The 18,481-nt window shown below is 42.8% G+C and overlaps 1 protein-coding gene across 23 annotated transcripts in view; it reads right to left on the bottom strand.

Moving 5' to 3' along the window:
• Nucleotides 1-18,481, bottom strand: part of ZNF618 (zinc finger protein 618) — a 320,167-nt gene that overhangs the window by 182,101 nt on the left and 119,585 nt on the right. For 10 of the 23 annotated variants that reach the window (XM_043530052.1, XM_043530053.1, XM_043530060.1 and 7 more), the window contains exon 2: nucleotides 25-227. The exons of the other annotated variants lie outside the window; for them this stretch is intronic. In XM_043530052.1, coding sequence (XP_043385987.1) covers nucleotides 25-150 — 126 coding nt within the window. In that variant the 5' untranslated portion in view covers nucleotides 151-227. The remainder of the gene's footprint in view (nucleotides 1-24; nucleotides 228-18,481) is intronic. 23 annotated transcript variants of the gene reach the window in all.

Below are 18,481 nucleotides of genomic sequence, written 5' to 3'. Positions count from 1 at the left end.
TTCCCTCCACTGAGCCAGCCTTACCTCCTCTGGAGCTTGCTGCAAGACCCACTTTTTTGTGTAGGCATTTTCCCAATGGGTGAGTGGGCCTTGCCTGGCTCCTGAATGCTGAAGACACTCAGCTCTCGATTTCTGCTTTATCGGCTCCATAGAGTGCAGTTCACTAGATTTCCCAGTCTCTGGCTGAGACTGAATATTGGATGAGAGCCAGCTGGCTGAGACCCAGTCTAGATACGACAGAGACAAAGTTGTTGGACTGTAGCAACCAACTGGAGGAGATGGCAGAGGTGGTATCTATTCCCCCCAACTTTTGTAACTCAAGTTTTCTAGCTGGGGTTTCTGATGGATCCTCCAAGGCTTCAGAAACTGTGGCCAGGAGTGTTAATCTCTATTGTGACAGGGTCAGGCCAGATGGCTATAGGAGAGTAATAGAAGGCAGATATATTAGCCCCAGGCTAAATAGGTCCCTTTTCCCTGGGTAAGGTAACAGGGAAGGTTCCAGAAAAATCAGGAACCTTCTGGAGACAATTAAGACAGACAGGCTGATTAGAACACCTGAAGCCAATCAAGAAGCTGCTAGAATCAATTAAGGCAGGCTAATCAGGGCACCTGGGTTTAAAAAGGAGCTCACTTCAGTTTGTGGTGTGCGGTGAGGAGCTGGGAGCAAGAGGCACTAGGAGCTGAGAGTGAGAACGCAGACTGTTGGAGGACTGAGGAGTACAAGCATTATCAGACACCAGGAGGAAGGTCCTATGGTGAGGATAAAGAAGGTGTTGGGAGGAGGCCATGGGGAAGTAGCCCACGGAGTTGTAGCTGTCGCACAGCTGTTCCAGGAGGCACTCTAGACAGCTGCATTCCACAGGGTCCTGGGCTGGAACTCGGAGCAGAGGGCGGGCCCGGGTTCCCCCCAAACCTCCCAACTCCTGGTCAGACACAGGAGGAGTCGACCTGGATTGTGGGTTCACGAAAATGGCCAAACTGAGGGCTGCTGTGAAGGTCCAAGGCGAGCAAATCCGCCAATAAGCTCAAGACCCACCAAGGTAGAGCAGGAACTTTGTCAACTATCTATAGAGAGACCAGGAGGTGCTGAGGTAATATCTGTGTCTGGACAAGCTGCTGTCGGGGAGAGAGAGAGACAGACAGACAGACAGACAGACAAGCTTTCGAGTTTACACAGAGCACTTCTTTGGGTCTGGACCCTGTGTAAGCTCAAAAGCTTGTTTATTTCCCCAGCAAAAGCTGGTCCAATGAAAGATACCTCCCCCATCTTGTCTCTCTAATGTCCTGGGACCAACATGTCCACAACAACACTGCATCTCTCTATCTTTGACCAGTAAGGAGGCTGCAATCTCTTTTTTTCAATCCTGACCTCACCAGTTATCCAGGCCTTGTCACCTCCAGACCAGATTACAACAATGCTTTGTACTTGGGGATGAGTGGGGAAATTCAACAAGTGCAGAATGTAGCTGCCTGCCTACTTTATGGTGTTATTTGCATGAAGTACAAAACACTCGTACTCTATAGAGTTCAGGCTTCCAAAAGGTTTCCAATACATTTCCAGATGCAGTTCAAGTGGCTGGGTTTTACTTTTAAAACGCTCCATTATAGTTCACCTCTTTAACCTAGTGTTTTCCTTATGTGATATCATGACAGCTGAGATGTACTGCATACTTCAAGCCGACAATCAGTAGGATGTGTCTGTTTGTGTGCTGGGAGTAGGGCCCTTTCAGACGACAGCCCTGTGCGGGACTGGAAGTGCGGGACTGGAAATCAATAGACCAAAATTGGTGTTTTGGAAATTATGCCTAATTGGTGAACAAAATAACGAGATGGCAGGCCATTCCGCCCATCACTCCCATTTGGGATCTTTAAAGTAAGACGGGGGGGGGGCGGGGGCGGGAATCAGAAGACAAAGCAGCTGTCTGCCAGCAACCACTGCAACGAGCTTCACCATCTTGGCTGTCAACCCCTCCATCTCCTGAGATCCCAGGATCCACTGTTATCACTGGGCCTTTGTCATCCTGATCCTAAGAGATTACGAGAACAGACCAGGCACAGAGAGGGACCCAGATGATATCGCCACCTCCACCAGCTTTAGCTAAATCCCAACCACCACCTGGTATGTGAGAATTCATCTTCCAACACCCCCTTCGCCTTGGGTCCATTCCCTTCCCCCACCTTATTTCTTCTCTTTCCTATCCCTCTACTGTTGCCTTCTGTCTAAAAAGAGTCTGGCTTAGCTGGCCAAGACTATATTTTGCAACACCGCTGGGAACCTATGCCCAGAAATGCAGCAAAAAGCAATGCTCTGAACAGCCCGATGCTGGTACAAGTCACCAGGTCTCAGACCGGATGGTACAATTATGTGCCATGCCTGTGTTTTTCCAGAAGTAAGGCTCCAAGTCAGAGTCAATCAAAGAGACAGAAGCTGCATTTTCTCTTTTCTGTTCTTCTCTCTCCCCTTTTGTGTGTCTTTGTCTTGTTTTATCTTCTAGGAAATGGAATCGGACTTTAACATAACAGAAAAACAGCATCTCCAGCCCATCTCTACTAACTTCTCTCTTCTCCAAAAGGTCAGTTATTGCCATCTTTGATACCATTGGAGAGATTGTCAAACAGGGGTGGTTTTCCCTCTTAAAAGCTGTTTCCAGTCAAAGGGAAAAGGAACAAGGGAAAATAAAAGCCTTATTTAACACTTTACATTTCAAATGCTTTAAGTGTGTTTCTTTCTTTTTTCTGTATCTTTAAAAGAAGTTAAAAGGATTTTACCACGGTACTATATGGGCTATGTCTCTGTATGCCATACAGAGCATCTGTTTAATGCTGGAAAGTGATAGGGTCATGTTAATACCTTTGACTCCTTGGGCCCATATATTCCATCTAAAGTAATACAACATCACCTGGAGCAGATCCACTGACCAGAACTTCATGGAACAGTAATAAACTAGTTCCTTGAGGAAATCTTCACAAAACTAGAACTTTGATTGCTCTTTAAATCTGTGGAGAACACGTCATGCAGTGCAGAGCAGCTGCCTCAATTCATGCCAGAGGTGGCTGTATTTCAGTGGTGAGCCACACAATCCCTATTTCGTTTTGTATTTCTAAAAAATTTGGAAAGTGCTTTGGGGTCCTCCATAACTAACACCCCACTATAGAAACACACAATATTTCTGTTGTTTAGTTTAAATCAGAAGTAAATAATGAAAAACTAAATATTTGACAAACATATGAAAATCCAAAGCAGGAAATTTATATCTAGAGTTAAAAACCTACATGGTTTGAGAAATTACCACTGTGCGGATGCACGTTGGACCACAATTAAATGGCGCTAAGTTAAAGGAGTGCAAGAATGGCCTAGCGTGATCACAGGACTAAACAGGATGTAGTCACAATGCTAAAAAGGTAACTGGCAGATGGAAAAACAAAGTAAGTGAGAATTCGTGTGCCAGTCCCCACAGGGCTGCTAAGCCTGGAAATACAAGGGTTAGCAAAAGTGTGAGAATCATTAAATATTTTTCACATTGATGGCATTGCAAGGAGTGGAGAAGAGAAAAAAATGTGATTTGCTTTACAGCCTCTAAGTTCAAAAGTAGGCAACACAAGGAAACACAATACCCCTTGGCTACTGAAGCATACGGGAACACAGAACCACTTGCCAAACAAGGGAGTACAGTATGTCTGCAGAGGTTTCCACGTTAAAGGAGTCTTCTTGTCTTAAAGAGTTTAGAAATGGGCTAACAGAGAGAAACTAAACAAACCTTTAACAATGGAAGTTTAACTAGAGAATGTTGCTTTCTCGCTCTCTTTTTTGTTTGGTTGGTTTTATCAATAGTGTGGAACAATTGTAGTTTCAATTTGGAAAGGGAAAAGACAGTCAAACTAAACAGATCTCCACAGACGAAGGTCGGGGAGGGGAGGCACATAAAGCAGGACTTTTTTTTTTTTTCAAACTTAAAAAGGCCCAATAATTACAGAGGGAAAGAATATGGTCTAAGAAAGACTACCAAAGAGAAAAAGAAAAAACGAAGGAAAAAGAAAAGGTTGGGGGAAAAAGCCAGACAGGCTGAGAGTAGAAATCTTAGAAATTCTTATTGCAAAATAACTCCTGGCCAGCCAACCGCAAACACTATAAATATCACAAGATCAACTCTCCAAGTAGATATAAATAAACAAAAAAAACCTCTGAGATTTAAAAACAAAAAAATTCAGAGGCTCTCTGACAGCAAGGAAGGATGAATTTGCCTGTTCCCTTCAGAGCTGATGTCATTTGAAAAAAATGAAGGAACAGCAAAAAGAAAAAATGTTACTAGGTAAATTTTAAATCTGCTGCCACTCTCTTGAAAAACCAAACAGTTCTGCGGGTGTGTTTTTTCCTCCTTGTTTCGAAAGACATGTGCGTGAACACAGGATTTTTGCTGCTCAGCTGTTTCTGCTGCCGATTCTCCATATGCAGCTAAAACCTGTGTCTGTGATCTCATGATCATCTCCCCTGTATCTAACAGTGATTCATCAATACAGTTGGGTGACATCTTTCAGATGAATAGTTTATTCACAGAAAAATGCAGTTTTGGTCCACCACAACCCATAATAAATTGTTCCAGTGGATAATTACCTTCACGGTTACGAAACTGAACCTTATTCATAGTCTGAATTTGTCTAACTTCAAGGCTGAAGAATGGGTTCCCCAGAAACTCCATACTTCTCTACTGCATGGGATCCATGTGGCCCTGATGGGTCTGAGTTTCCCTGGAGATCTCAATGTGGGATCTGAGGGGGAGGGGGCTGTTATAAAAGTGGCAGCAGGGGGAGGGAGATGGGCCCAAAGACCCCTCACTGCACTCTCTGGCATTGGCAGCATCCAAGCCATGTCTAGTGCCCTCCATCTGCGACTGCAGGGAAGCAGAGGGAAAGGAGGCGGCTGAGTTTCACAGTCAGAGGCACAGTTGCTGGTGTGAGCTATAGTGACTGGTGCAATCCCACCTAGATCGGGTTGTGAAGGAAATTGCTCTCTGCCACAGGGGACACAGGACCAGGGAGCTCCCCAGTGAGACACTTGCTAGTGGAGTGGGAAGTGTGTGAGGGTGCAGGAGACACAAACCCTTCCTTTGCCTCTGCAGGGGCGCCAGCTGCTGCAAGCACCTCATCAGGGGAGTGGAGCTGAGGGGACAATCTCCCCAGAAATCCAGTGCAGCCTTGGGGCACAGCTGGAAATTAGACAGACATATTGTTGAACCAAACTACTAGTCTGAAAACTTTGAATACAGTTTGAAATTTCCCTCTGCAAAGCTCTGCAACAAGGAGGGCTGGGGGAGACGCTGGCCACATGGGAGGCAGATAAAACTGGAGGAACTTCAAGGGGACAAGGCATTCACCTGTTGCCATGGTCTGGCAGGTCTGGTGCTGCCCTCAAACTGCAAACAGGATGACGTACCCATTATAACGGATCTACGGACCTTAGCAGGAAGATGAAATTAGTCCACGTTTCTTCCTCTGGATCTGCTGCTGGAAGAGGTGGCCCAGCAGTGACTTGTTGCCTCTTAACTACTCATTGCTTAAAAGGGATATAGGATGTCTCCCTAAGATGCATGGGATGCAGGGTCCCAAGAGGTCGCATGCTTTGTTTATATATATATATATATATATATATATATATATATATATATATATATATATATATATATATATATTCAAAGAGTTTGAGGCAGCAGGTTGTGATAATCCAGCAATCAAACATGCATACAAACAGGCAAAAAGAGCCTAACAAGGCAGCTGCTGAGACAAGAATGGAGGCTGAAAAGGAAACATACAGAAAGGTGGAGGAAGATGACGGTAGGAAATTGGTTTTTGGGTTGGCAAAAAAAGGAAACGAAACACAAGAAGTGAAGAACTTTTCATGTGTGATGGATGGGAACTGTGTGGTGACTAACCCTAAAGAGGTGGTAGAAGAATGGAAAAAATATTTTCAAAACCTGTTAAAATAAGGAGAGAGAGTTGTTAAGTGCAAGCACTGTCAATAATTACAGGGAAGCCTCAAAAGGTATCAATCTCTGTAGAGATAGAAGCAGCATCGAATAAGACGAAGAATGGTAAAGCAGCTGGTGAAGATGAGATAACTGTTGATGTGATCAAGGTAGCTAGAGATACTGGAGTAACATAGCTTTATATATTATGTGTTTGCATATCAGCACAACACACGCATATCAGAAAACTGGAGAATGGGATTGATCGTGCCCCTTTGGAAGGGTAAGAGTTTTGCAAATGGTCCAAACTCCTACCCAGGGTCACCCTGCTAAGTCAGCCTCTCAAAGTCTTAAAGTTCTGGTGGCGAGGTTGAGGTGCAAGGCGAAGGACAAATATAGAAAAAGAGCAACATGACTTTAGGAAGGGAAGAAGTACTATTCACGCAATATTTGCAATGAAACAGATGTCTGACAGGATGATAAGTGGAGGACGTAACTGCTATGTAGTATTTATTGATCTTGAGAAAGCATATGACTTGGTTCAGCAGGGGCTGGTGTTTGGATTATTGAGATGAGGTGAGAGGGGGACATCAAAACGTGGAGATGATAGAGCAGCTGTATCAAGGGCCAAGAGCAAAAGTGGTAACAATATATATAATTTAGGAGAGTTTTGAGGTGATGGTTAGATTGAGATAAGGCAGTGTGCTGAGTCCACTTCTCTTCACCCCAGTTATGGAGTTAATTAGTAGGACAACCAACCCTGCAGAGGCAGGGCAAAAACTAATGTATGCTGACTATCTGGCCCTTGTGGCTGACATCAAAGAGAAATGGGTAAATATGGTATCAAGGTGGGCATCTGCACTTGAAGACCATGATTTGAAGGTAACTCAAAGAAAACTGAAGTTATACAAGTAAGAAAATTGGAAGAAGAGCTGTTGTCTGAAGTTTCAGAAGAGAAGCAGAATTAGAAGAAAAAAATTGTCTACTTGAGGAGAACGCTTAGTGCCATTGGAGAGAGATCTGCAGAACTGAAAAGAAGGCATAGGCAACAGTGAAAAATGTGGCAACAGTACTGTGATACTGGTAATTTTGTAACAAACAGAAAGGAAAATTTCATATCCTTCATGCATTTATCACTGCCAGCTCAATGGTTTGGAAAAAGCAGGTCTTATGAAGATGGAAAAAAAGAAGATACATGCAATGTTGTTGGATTCTCCCGTTGCTTCGACAGATGAGTGTTCAGCTGATGTTGACTTAAGTTCTGGGTTTATTAGTTTTTATGGCTTCTCACATGGCAAGCAAATCCGATCCTGGATTTGCAAATGCAGCAGAATGTTTTGCAAGTATAGTTGCTATTACGGGGAGGATTTGAGGCATTGGCTTCCCAACATGTTCTCTTCTCCTGCAGAGACCTCACACATGCGACTCTTCAATAGGGACAGGGACTGATGAAACACACCTCTCCACCTAGGTCAGTGCAGTGCAACAAGTTCCCAGGTTTTAGTGTCTACCTTGCATGCTTTGACACTGGGCTTCAAGGTGTCTTTATATCTAAGCATGGGTTGACCCTTAGAGCAGGTTCTCATGTTCAGCTAGCTGTAGAGCACCATTTTTGGTATAAAGGAAACCTCCATGTGGACCACATGTCTGACCCAGTGAAGTTGAGCCCTGATGACCATGTTCTCCATGCCAGAGATTTGGCACCTCTCAAGGACTTCAGTGCAGGGGATCCTGTCCTGCCTCTTGATGTTGCAGATGGATCTTAGGCAGCGAACCTGGAAGTTCCCCAGGTGTTTGATGTAGTATCAGTAGAGCGTCCATCTCTCGCAGCTGTAAAGGAGTGAGGTGAGTACAATAGCATGACGGATTTTTATCTTGGTTCTGAGGTAGACTCCACACTCCCGCCAGAGCCTATGTGGGAGCCTGCCAAATGCCAAGCTGGCCTTTGCCAGGCGCTGAAGGATATCATCCACGATGGCATTGCTGGAAAGTGCGCTACCCATGTAGCAGAATTTCCTAACCGAGTTGACAGGTGTCTTGTCGATTATGACAATGAAATCATGGTGCTCATGATGCCGGCAGTCTGGTGCTGCTTGGTGAATGACCTCCGTCTTTTTCAGGCTGATGGTAAAACCAAAGCATTTTGAGGCATAGCTCCACAATAAGCTGAACATCCTCAAGTGTGTATACAATCAGGGCACATTCGTCAGCAAACAGGAGCTCTCTTAAATGCTGTTTGATTACCTTGGTGCGCACCCTGAGTCACCATCGATTGAATAGACCCCTATGCAATCTAAACTAGATGGGTATGCCTCTGTCAAAATCCTGGAATGCCAACAAGAGCATGGCTGAAAAGACAATGGCAATGAGCCATGACTCATCCTTGTTTGGTGCCATTGGTGACAGGGAATGCTTCTGATGAATCACCACGCTCCATCATCCTGGCCATCATGCCACCATGAACTGAGTGGATGACAGCAATCATCTTCTCTGGGCAGCCAAATTTATGAGGGAGTTTCCACAGGTCCTTGTGATTCACCATGTCAAAGGCCTTGGTCATATCAACAAAAAAAACATGTACAGACCCTTGCTCTGTTCATGAGCCTTCTCTTGTATTTGTTGGACTGCAAAAAAAAAAAAAAAAAAAAAAAAAAAAAAATCACATCCACGCTGCCCCAGCCAGCACAAAAGCCACACAGTGACTCCGGATACACCAAGTTCACCAGCTGAGAGACAAGCCTGTTGAGGACTGTGCAAGGATCTTCCCTGCTATAGAAAACAGTGAGACTCTGCAGTGGTTGGCACAGGTAGATATACTCTTCTATTTGTATGCATGGACTATGAAAGCATCCTTATACTCCTGGGGCACAGTACGCTGTTCCCACAAAGTCTTGAAAAGACTGATGAGTTTCTGACCCAGTGAGCACCTCCACATTTATACAGTTCAGCCTGAAGACATGCCCATGTACAGCTGCTTGATGGCCTTAGTAATCTCCTCCAAAGACAGGTTCATGGACAGCTCCTCCAGGACAGGACGTTGGAAGAGTGAGTCAATAACTTCATCAGACATAGTGGATTGACAGTTCAGGAGACTATCAGTGCTCTGCCCAGTGAAAGAAAATATTGCCTTTGTCTGTGAGCAGCCAGTTACCATCAGCTGTGAGGACAGGGGCTGTACCACTGGATTATGGGCCATACATAGCACGGATAACTTCGTAGAAGGCCTTCATGTCATGCTAGTCAGCTGTTTCCTGCAGTTCTAACGCCTTCTGCTCCCACCAGTCATTCTTCATTAGCCTTAATCAGGTTTGTAGTGCACATGTAATAGAAAATAATATATTGAGGAGAATGTCCAGCAAGTGGAAGGTAGACAGAGTGCACAAGGAAGAAATTAGGGGAAAGATGAACTTCGGGCTCTCAGGCTGGAGAGCGCACATTTGAGGTGAGCTAGACATATGAAAAGAATGGGAGAAGAACAATCAGAAAAGAAAGCCTGAGAGGAAAGGGATAGCAAGAAAGGATGTGGAAGACTGAAGATCTGGTGGAAAGATTCTGTCAAGAGAAGTCTGAAGAGAAAAGGACTGGAAGACCTACAAACCCAGACTATAGACTGGAAGAAGTAACAAAGAATCCTGGGCACCTCCAACCCCAGGCAAACAAGAAAAGGAGTCGAGAAAGAGATATATATTATATATATTATTATATATTGTACTTAATTCTGGCCCTAAGTATTCACCTTCATGAAGCTGTGCCCGGGGAGAATAGTGTTTGTCCGCTCAGTAATGTTGCAGTGCCAGCAGAAGGAAGAGATGATCATTCACCTTGCTTCGGTTATTGTACACTGCGGTCTACACAAAGAATAGTTATTTGGGTTCTTTAATTTTTTGGCTGCAGAAGTGGATTTTTTAAAGGTATTTAGTATCCAAAGAACACAGTGTACTACATCAAAATAAGTTTTCAGAAAGGACAAATTTTGGGCCTCGACTGTGCAACAGTGTCTAATAAATTTACTATACTGAACCTCTTGCAAACCTCCTAAGCCTAAAAACTGTCTTCTACACGTGACTTTTTAAAGGTCCTGTGATCAAAAGTACTGGAAGCCAAATGCCTTTATGATTCTGAAGAGTTTTTGGAAATGAAGTGATCAGGATTTTGCAATAAATTATATACAGTAAAAACACTGTCCCCTCATGTACTTGCTGAGTCACATGACAGATGTTATTTCAAAAAGCGAAATTCTGGAGGAGAAAAAATCTTACTCCATCTACTTCCTTCACTGACTTGCCCAGAGGTAGTTTTTGAAGCAATGTACCAACATCCTTTAATTAGTCTGTACGCCTTTGCCAACCATGAAGACTGACTCCATCTCTGAACAGCTCATTTAGAATTTCCCAGTATGAAAATACAGATAGTGGAAGACTGGATGTCTCAAAGGATCAGGAATGAGATAGGGAGTCTTTGATTTCTAATTTACTAGTTTCAGCCTGGCCCAGTTCAGCAGAGATTAAAAATTCTTACACTCTAGTGGCTATTTGTTGGCCTACATGAAGTTAATTAAGAGGCCTCAGTTTTTCTCCCAGTTAATGGATGTCCAGTTCACAAAGCCACTGCTACAAATGGCAGTACTTGGCAGTATCCTTGTTGGCGGTGTGCGTAGAGCAGTCAATGACTGAATAACCCACAGAGAGGAACTCTATGAACCCGAATGGTGCTCTCTGTGCTGGTGGGGGAGAGCCTTAGTGATGCAGTGTGGCAAAACTTGTTTCAGACTTCAGACATAAAATAATTTTTAAGTATCTCCCTGTCTAGGGATTTACTGTCTCCCCCATAACTGTGGTATCTGGGCACTGACAATGGTCCAGACAGTGACTGGTTGTGCAAACACAGCAACCCTTGTGTGCTGTTTAACAGCCCTTGCACAGCCTGGGACATCACTGGCTTTACTGAAAGGTCAGTGGTGGCCACGACAACAAGTTATCCTTAGCTCTTTTTGAGAAGGATTTGTACCAGTTACCATTTACCACTTCCACCTGGACAGTCCACAAACGCGTGGGCAAAGTGAGCTCAAGTCCGCCATCTCATTGGAAGACTGGCACCTTACAAAGTTAGAAAATCTGGCCCTGTAGCTAGTAAAATCAATCTGTAACCCAAAAGGCAAAGTGAAAGCGGGACCCTTCTCCAATTACTGACATCTGTAATTATTTAACTAAGGTCAAATCATTTTAATTTTTTTTCACAGATAACAAAAACAATTGGTATCTGCAACACAGGATGGCCTCTCCATCCCAATATGAATTCTGGTTACACTCCTTAGAGTGGCCATAATACACCTTTTCCAACAAGAAACGCGCCTACAGAATCTAGCATTTCTTCTGTGCCCTAAAGAAAAAATAAATCAAATCCAAAAACCTTTTACATATGAGGAAACAGCCACAACAGAAAAGGGTTAGACATTTAAACAGTCCCGTCAAACAAGACAGAATGAGCAAAACCCACCTTTGGGCTGAACCAAAAGCTTTGAAGAAGCTACTCTAGGGAAGGTTTTGGCACAGTTCAGCCAAGTAAATTTCCATCCTGTAGAAAGAGGATTCAATTGTGCGGATGCATGTGCGCAATCTCTGAACAGAGACTGAATGACTAAGTTGTCCCTAACTATATCTTAGGACTTGTCCAGATGGAGAGCTGGTGTGTGACAAGCTGGAGTGTCAATCTAGAGCACATGAGCCTGCCATGCACTAACTGACCACCTGGACCCTGCTAATGCACACTAAAAGCACTCTAGTGAGCACTGACCTCCGTTTGGTCAATCTGCACTGGAACCGTTAGTGCATGGCACATTAATGCAAACTGTAGATTTACACCCCTGCTTGCTCCATGCCAACTCTTCATCATCTAGACAAGCCCTTATTTAAACCTGACCATTAGGCCCTAATCCTGCAAACTCAGGTATATGTGTAACTTAGGGTGACCAGATATCCCGATTTTATAGGGACAGTCCCGATTTTTGGGTCTTTTTCTTATATACCCCTAAACCCCGTCCCGATTTTTCACATTTGCTGTCTGGTCACCCTAGTGTAACTTCACATGTGTGAGTAGTACCCCTAGCTCAATAAAGTTAAGCATATGTGTACATTTTTGCAGGAATGGGGCCTTAAAATAGCTAATTTGGGGGAGGGGGTGTTGTTTTTTTTGAAACTGTGGCTTTTTAATAGTTACATTTCAGTGAAATGTTTCAGATGAAATAATGTTCCATTGTCTTTTATGCTTTACAAATGAAGTGAAAATTAATGAATGGCACCGATGCATAAGTGAATTAATGTGTGCACTGATGCAAAAAAGTTTACAGAAATTTTAATAGAAATCACAGCTCCAATAAAAGTGATAAGAAATTTAGGGCTAAAAATCAGCTGCCTGACACATGGCAACTAATTCACTGCCATGAATACCATAAAAGCCTACATAATTTTCATTATAATTTTCCAAAGAGCTCAGCAACCAGTAGCTCCCACTGAAGAACAAGTGGATGTTAGACTCTTTGGAAAAACTGGACCAAAATTTCTAGAGAATTAAAACCAAATCGTTCACATGTGGGGGAGGCGGATGCACAGAATACATAAGCTCCTGGGCACAAACCAGCTTTATGCAAAATTTAATGAAAAACAGATTTAACCCTCTGGATGCTGCAGACACTTAGGCACGCATTCTCCTAAGCATTTATTTGGCCGCCTCTCTGGAAAATGATGGCTATATGCCTTCATCAAAAAGGATTTAAAATGTTTTTTGCAAGATGTAGCACCGTTCTAAATAGAAGAGGTTTAAAATGCAACCTTCAACAGGATTTGAATTCAACACCTTTGAAATACACAGTAAAGAGGTTTTATACATTAAACTACATACACTATTTGTACCTATGGGAATTTAAAAGAACTCAGAGCCCATATTGTTCAATGAATAATAATATATTTCACTTCTATAGTGCCTATAATGACAGAATTCCAAAGCATTCCACAAATGTTGACTACTACTGTCTCATCATAATATATTATTATAACCATTTTATACAGAGAGAAAAACAGTCAAAACGACATTAAGACATTAAGTGATCAAATGAGTCCGTACTAGGAACAGGATCAGATTCTAAGCTCCTAATCCTACAATATGATCAATACACTTAGTAAACTCCACAAAGGTGCAAGGAGCTGCCTGCGTGGCTCAGACTGCAGGATCAGGGCCCAAGTATCCTGCATTTCAATCCTGTGTTCTAACCTTTTCTGAATGAACAAGAAATACTAAAAATGATTATGATTTTTTAAAATTATGACTATAATCACTGCCATGTCAAAGTGCATTGCCTAGTTCTTAGCAAGCTCTCCACGAATGCTTTGATTCAACAAAAAGTGAGAAGATGGTGAAGTATTTTGCTACCTTATAGCTACAAGTATCTTCATACATTTTTGTGCCAACCAAATTGATTTTTGTGGGTGTGATCTTAGTGTGATCAGCTCTGTACAAAACCATACATGGAATGAAAATGACAATGCTCATTGTCATCAGAGCATTAGCTCTGATTCTCTTTTGAGTCTTGCTCTGCATCGACACTAAAGGAGCTTCACTAACTTGGCATTGACTCAGTACCATAATTCGCCATCAACATTATTTTCCAATGCTCTACTTTTTCCCCTCATACATATAGTAAGAAGGCAGTTTGTGGACTCAGCATATTGGTCTCTTGTGAATAACTGCCGAGGTACTAAAAAAAGAAAAACCTATCATACCACAGCTAGGCAGCCACTACATTGCAATATTAAGTGGACGTACTCTAGTCTCCTGAGATTCCCCTGAGTTCGTAACCTAAAAAGGGTTTTGAAAAAGGACATTTAGAAGACAAACTTCCTGCAAGCCTGCAACGGTGACCCCAAGGCTTACTCACTGCCATCAGTGAACCAACCTCAACCTCTTTGCAAATTAACAAAGAGGTATCAAAATATCTTGAAATTATAAGAAAGGTTTTGTGTCTAGATATGTTGCTTTTTCCCTTTGTTTCTCCCCTACACCAGTTAAAATGAGCATTAAGGGATACAATTATGTTGTTAGCTTAATTGCCTATCTAAGCAGAATCTACAGGGGTTTACTGCAAGATTTGAAAGGGGTGGAGGAAAGGAAATTGGGATAATGGAAACAATTTTAAAACAATCTCTGATGGGAGAGAGAAAGTTTGGGGTGTCAGGTGGGGCTCCTGACACAGCCCCAGAGTTGCTTTCCAGTGAAAGACTGTGAAAATGCACGATGACAGGCCATTTCTCACCAGCAAAGTCTAATTTTGGAGAATTTGACCTAATTAATAATTAAACACAACAAAAAAACACCCCTTGTTCAGATGTGAAACCTTAATGCTATTTATTGGCATGACACACTTAAGCACAGGATAGTAGCTGTTATCCCATATATGTACAGCACTGTAGAGAACAGCAGAAAGGGAACACTCTCCACTTCCAGGCCAAACAGCACTTTCACCTGATCAGAGGAGTTTGGGAAAGGAAATGAGATACCTACCAGGCCCTTGTTCCCTTACCCTGTTTGTCTACAAGAAACTAGAGCCAACCTGTTAATCATGGAATCATAGAATATCAGGGTTGGAAGGGACCTCAGGAGGTCATCTACCCTGACCTTAAAAACCTCTGAGGAAGGAGATTCCACCACCTCCCTAGGTAACCCATTCCAAGTGCTTCACCACCCTCCTAGTGAAAAAGTTTTTCCTAATATCCAACCTAAACCTCCCCCACTGCAACTTGAGACCATTACTCCTCATTCTGTCATCTGCTACCACTGAGAACAGTCTAGAGCCATCCTCTTTGGATCCACTTTTCAGGTAGTTAAAAGCAGTTATCAAATCCCCCCTCATTCTTCTCTTCTAAAGACTAAACAATCCCAGTTCCCTCTGCCTCTCCTCATAAATCATGTGCTCCAGCCCCCTAATCATTTTTGTTGCCCTTCGCTGAACTCTTTCCAATTTTTCCACATCCTTCTTATAGCGTGGGGCCCAAAACTGGACACAGCACTCCAGATGAGGCCTCACCAATGACGAATAGTGGGGAATGATCACGTCCCTCGATCTGCTGGCAATGCTCCTACTTATACAGCCCAAAATGCCATTAGCCTTCTTGGCAACAAGGGCACACTGCTGACTCATATCCAGCTTCTCGTCCACTGTCACCCCTAGGTCCTTTTCTGCAGAGCTGCCGAGCCACTCGGTCCCTAGTCTGTAGCGGTGCATGAGATTCTTCCGTCCTAAGTGCAGGACGGTGCTGAAGAGGATGGCCCATGTCCCTACAGACCAGCCCATTTTTCCCCTCATGCCTCGAATACTGAACCGTTTATGGTAAATTACTGTATTTAAAAAAAAAAAAACTCCTAAGAATAAGAAGATTTCCATGTTTGTAAAGCCTCATTAAATTAATTTTATGCCAGACCGAAAAAGCACAGAGCAGGCTCTTCTCAAAGCAGAGCGCAACACACTTTGGAGGCTACAAGAACCAGCTGTTCAGTTTCTTGGGCTCGCTCCCTTTCCATTCTGTCTTTCTAACTGCTCCACATACTTCCATGCAGAGGAGCTCCCATTTAGGAGTCGATGAATAATGGTTTCCACTCTCTCTCCTAAACACCTTTAATTTCCATATCCACATTCTCTCCCTTCTTCCTGTGGAGAGGAGTAACTCCTGCTGATACTATATTCACTCTTCAAAACACTGAGACACTTCACAGAAAACCTTCTGGAGTCTGATTTCTAAATACTACAGCTTTACGTTCTCAGGGTCTCTCTAGTTTGTCAATCCTAGAATTAACCTCCCTGCTTCACTGTGCTTCCTTCTCCTCCCCTTCCCTCCCAGCCTCATTGCTTTGTTTAAACTATGGCTCTAATTGAAGCTAAATACCATTCTCTAAACCTCCAGTTTGACTCAAATTCAGTTCTGCAGGTTTTCTGCAATTTTCCCATTCAGCATTTACAATGTAGTTAGAGTGTGCTTGAGGCACACAATTCAGAGGAAAAAATTCCACTGCTACATTTATGAGGTTACACTGCATGTATGACCCAGCACGGGAAAACTCACAAAAATCTAATAAAGACATGAAGGAAACACTGCTCTGCTCCCATATAGATTGATCACATCTTCATCCACAGCATTTATTCAGAAATATACTTACCAAGCCAAAATGAGAGCCGCCATTTTGTTGTTCTTCCATCAAGAGAAACAAAATGGTGATACAGAAAAGGAATCTGCCATTCCATCCAAACTGTCTTTAATATTCTCTAAGCACATTCTCCCTCTCTCAAATTTATTCTCTTAAAAGCTATTTTAAAAAATATGAAGCAAATTTTTATTTTCAAAATAGAAGAATCATACAAATAAAACAGATGTTGTTTTTCTACAACTCTTTCTGGTACACAGAAATGGAGGTGGGGAATTCAGAAACAGTATCTTTTTGGCTTGTCCAATTCCATAAAAGGAAAACAAAACATTCCTGGGCCAACTCTTTGTGTACTCAAAACCACAGAATTAATATTTTCAGCACAATGTTATCTCCCCAGATCTGCTGGGAAACAAATACTGTATAGGCAAACATTCATACTGCAGAAGTTCCTAACATATTAACTAGGGGATGTATAATCCAGAAAATAGAGATTGCAACCAAAGAAGAAGCCACCCTGGATCAGTTACCTAACAATAGGGAAGTAAAGTAGTACAATGTGAAAGTAACAGGACTCTTGGTAACAGTCACTATGAGCCACCTAAGTTCAGCATAATAAGGGGGATAGGTTTCAAAAACGGAGCAGTACATGGATGCTAGATTTAAGTAAAACAAATCTGCAGGAATTAAGAAATCTGGGAAGTACAGTAGAATGAAAAAGTAAGGAAATCCACCAGTATGGAGGGAAGATGGCAAATCCTAAAACATCATCATACTAGAGGCAACAGATTACAATTACTCTAAAAAAGAAGAAAACAGAAACAAGAATTGTTTACAAGACACTGATCAAAAATCTGAAGACAATACTGTAAACATAACAGGGGAGAGGTAACCAAAAAAATTTACATTAAAAACTATATTGAAAGAACATTAAAATGGCAAAGTCAAGCACTCAAATGTTAGGAAATTCCAGAATTAAGGCTCCTTGTGTCATCTCATTTTAGCCCCCTTGTGCACGTGCATTATGACGACACAGTTTTTATTGACATGATCACTTACTATTTTGTGCACGGGACTAATGGCTCAGTCAGTGTTCAGTTTTTTAAAAAGCAAACTAAAAACAAATACAAAAACAAAAAATCCCACAGAAATTCCATCATGTGGCACAATCCTGGCCCTCACATTGGTGCACATCAGAGTAAGAACTTCAGATCCACACAGAACAGAGCTGTCATTTGAGTTAAAGGAGTAACTGGTAGGAGTAGTATGCCATTATCCTCGACATGAAAAAGTCATCTAAGTGGATTGGACACAATGTTGCCAGTGGGTTCAAACAACAGGCTGGACTTCTACATAGAGCACTTCCGCCGTTGTGCATGGGCTGAAATTGTGGAAAAGCAACATCACTTGCCCCATAACCTCAGCTGTGCAGAACACAATGCCATCCACAGCCTCAGAAACAACTCTGATATCATAATCAAAAAGGCTGACAAAGGAGGTGCTGTCGTCATCATGAATAGGTCGGGAATATGAACAAGAGGCTCCTAGGCAGCTCTCCAACACCACTTTCTACAAGCCATTACCCTCTGATCCCACTGAGGGTTACCAAAAGAAACTACACCATTTGCTCAAGAAACTCGCTGAAAAGGCACAAGAACAAATCCGCACAGACACACCCCTGGAACCCCGACCTGGACTATTCTATCTGCTACCCAAGATCCATAAACCTGGAAATCCTGGACGCCCCATCATCTCAGGCATTGGCACCCTGACAGCAAGACTGTCTGGCTATGTAGACTCCCTCCTCAGGCCCTACGCTACCAGCACTCCCAGCTACCTTCAAGACACCACTACTTCCTGAGGAAACTACAATCCATTGGTGATCTTCCTTAAAACACCATCCTAGCCAATGTGGATGTAGAAGCCCTCTACACCAACATTCCACACAAAGATGGACTACAAGCCGTCAGGAACAGTATCCCCGATAATGTCACAGCAAACCTGGTGGCTGAACTTTGTGATTTTGTCCTCACCCATAACTATTTCACATTTGGAGACAATGTATACCTTCAAATCAGCGGCACTGCTATGGGTACCCGCATGGCCCCACAGTATGCCAACATTTTTATGGCTGACTTAGAACAACACTTCCTCAGCTCTCGTTTCCTAATGCCCCTACTCTACTTGTGCTACATTGATGACATCTTCATCATCTGGACCCATGGAAAAGAAGCCCTTGAGGAATTCCACCATGATTTCAACAATTTCCATCCCACCATCAACCTCAGCCTGGACCAGTCCACACAAGAGATCCACTTCCTGGACATTACGGT

Source organism: Chelonia mydas, chromosome 16 (genome assembly GCF_015237465.2).
Source record: "Chelonia mydas isolate rCheMyd1 chromosome 16, rCheMyd1.pri.v2, whole genome shotgun sequence".
Classification (NCBI taxonomy): Eukaryota; Metazoa; Chordata; order Testudines; family Cheloniidae; genus Chelonia; species Chelonia mydas.
Note: the sequence above shows the minus strand (reverse complement) of the source record. Positions and strands in the feature narration are given on the sequence as shown.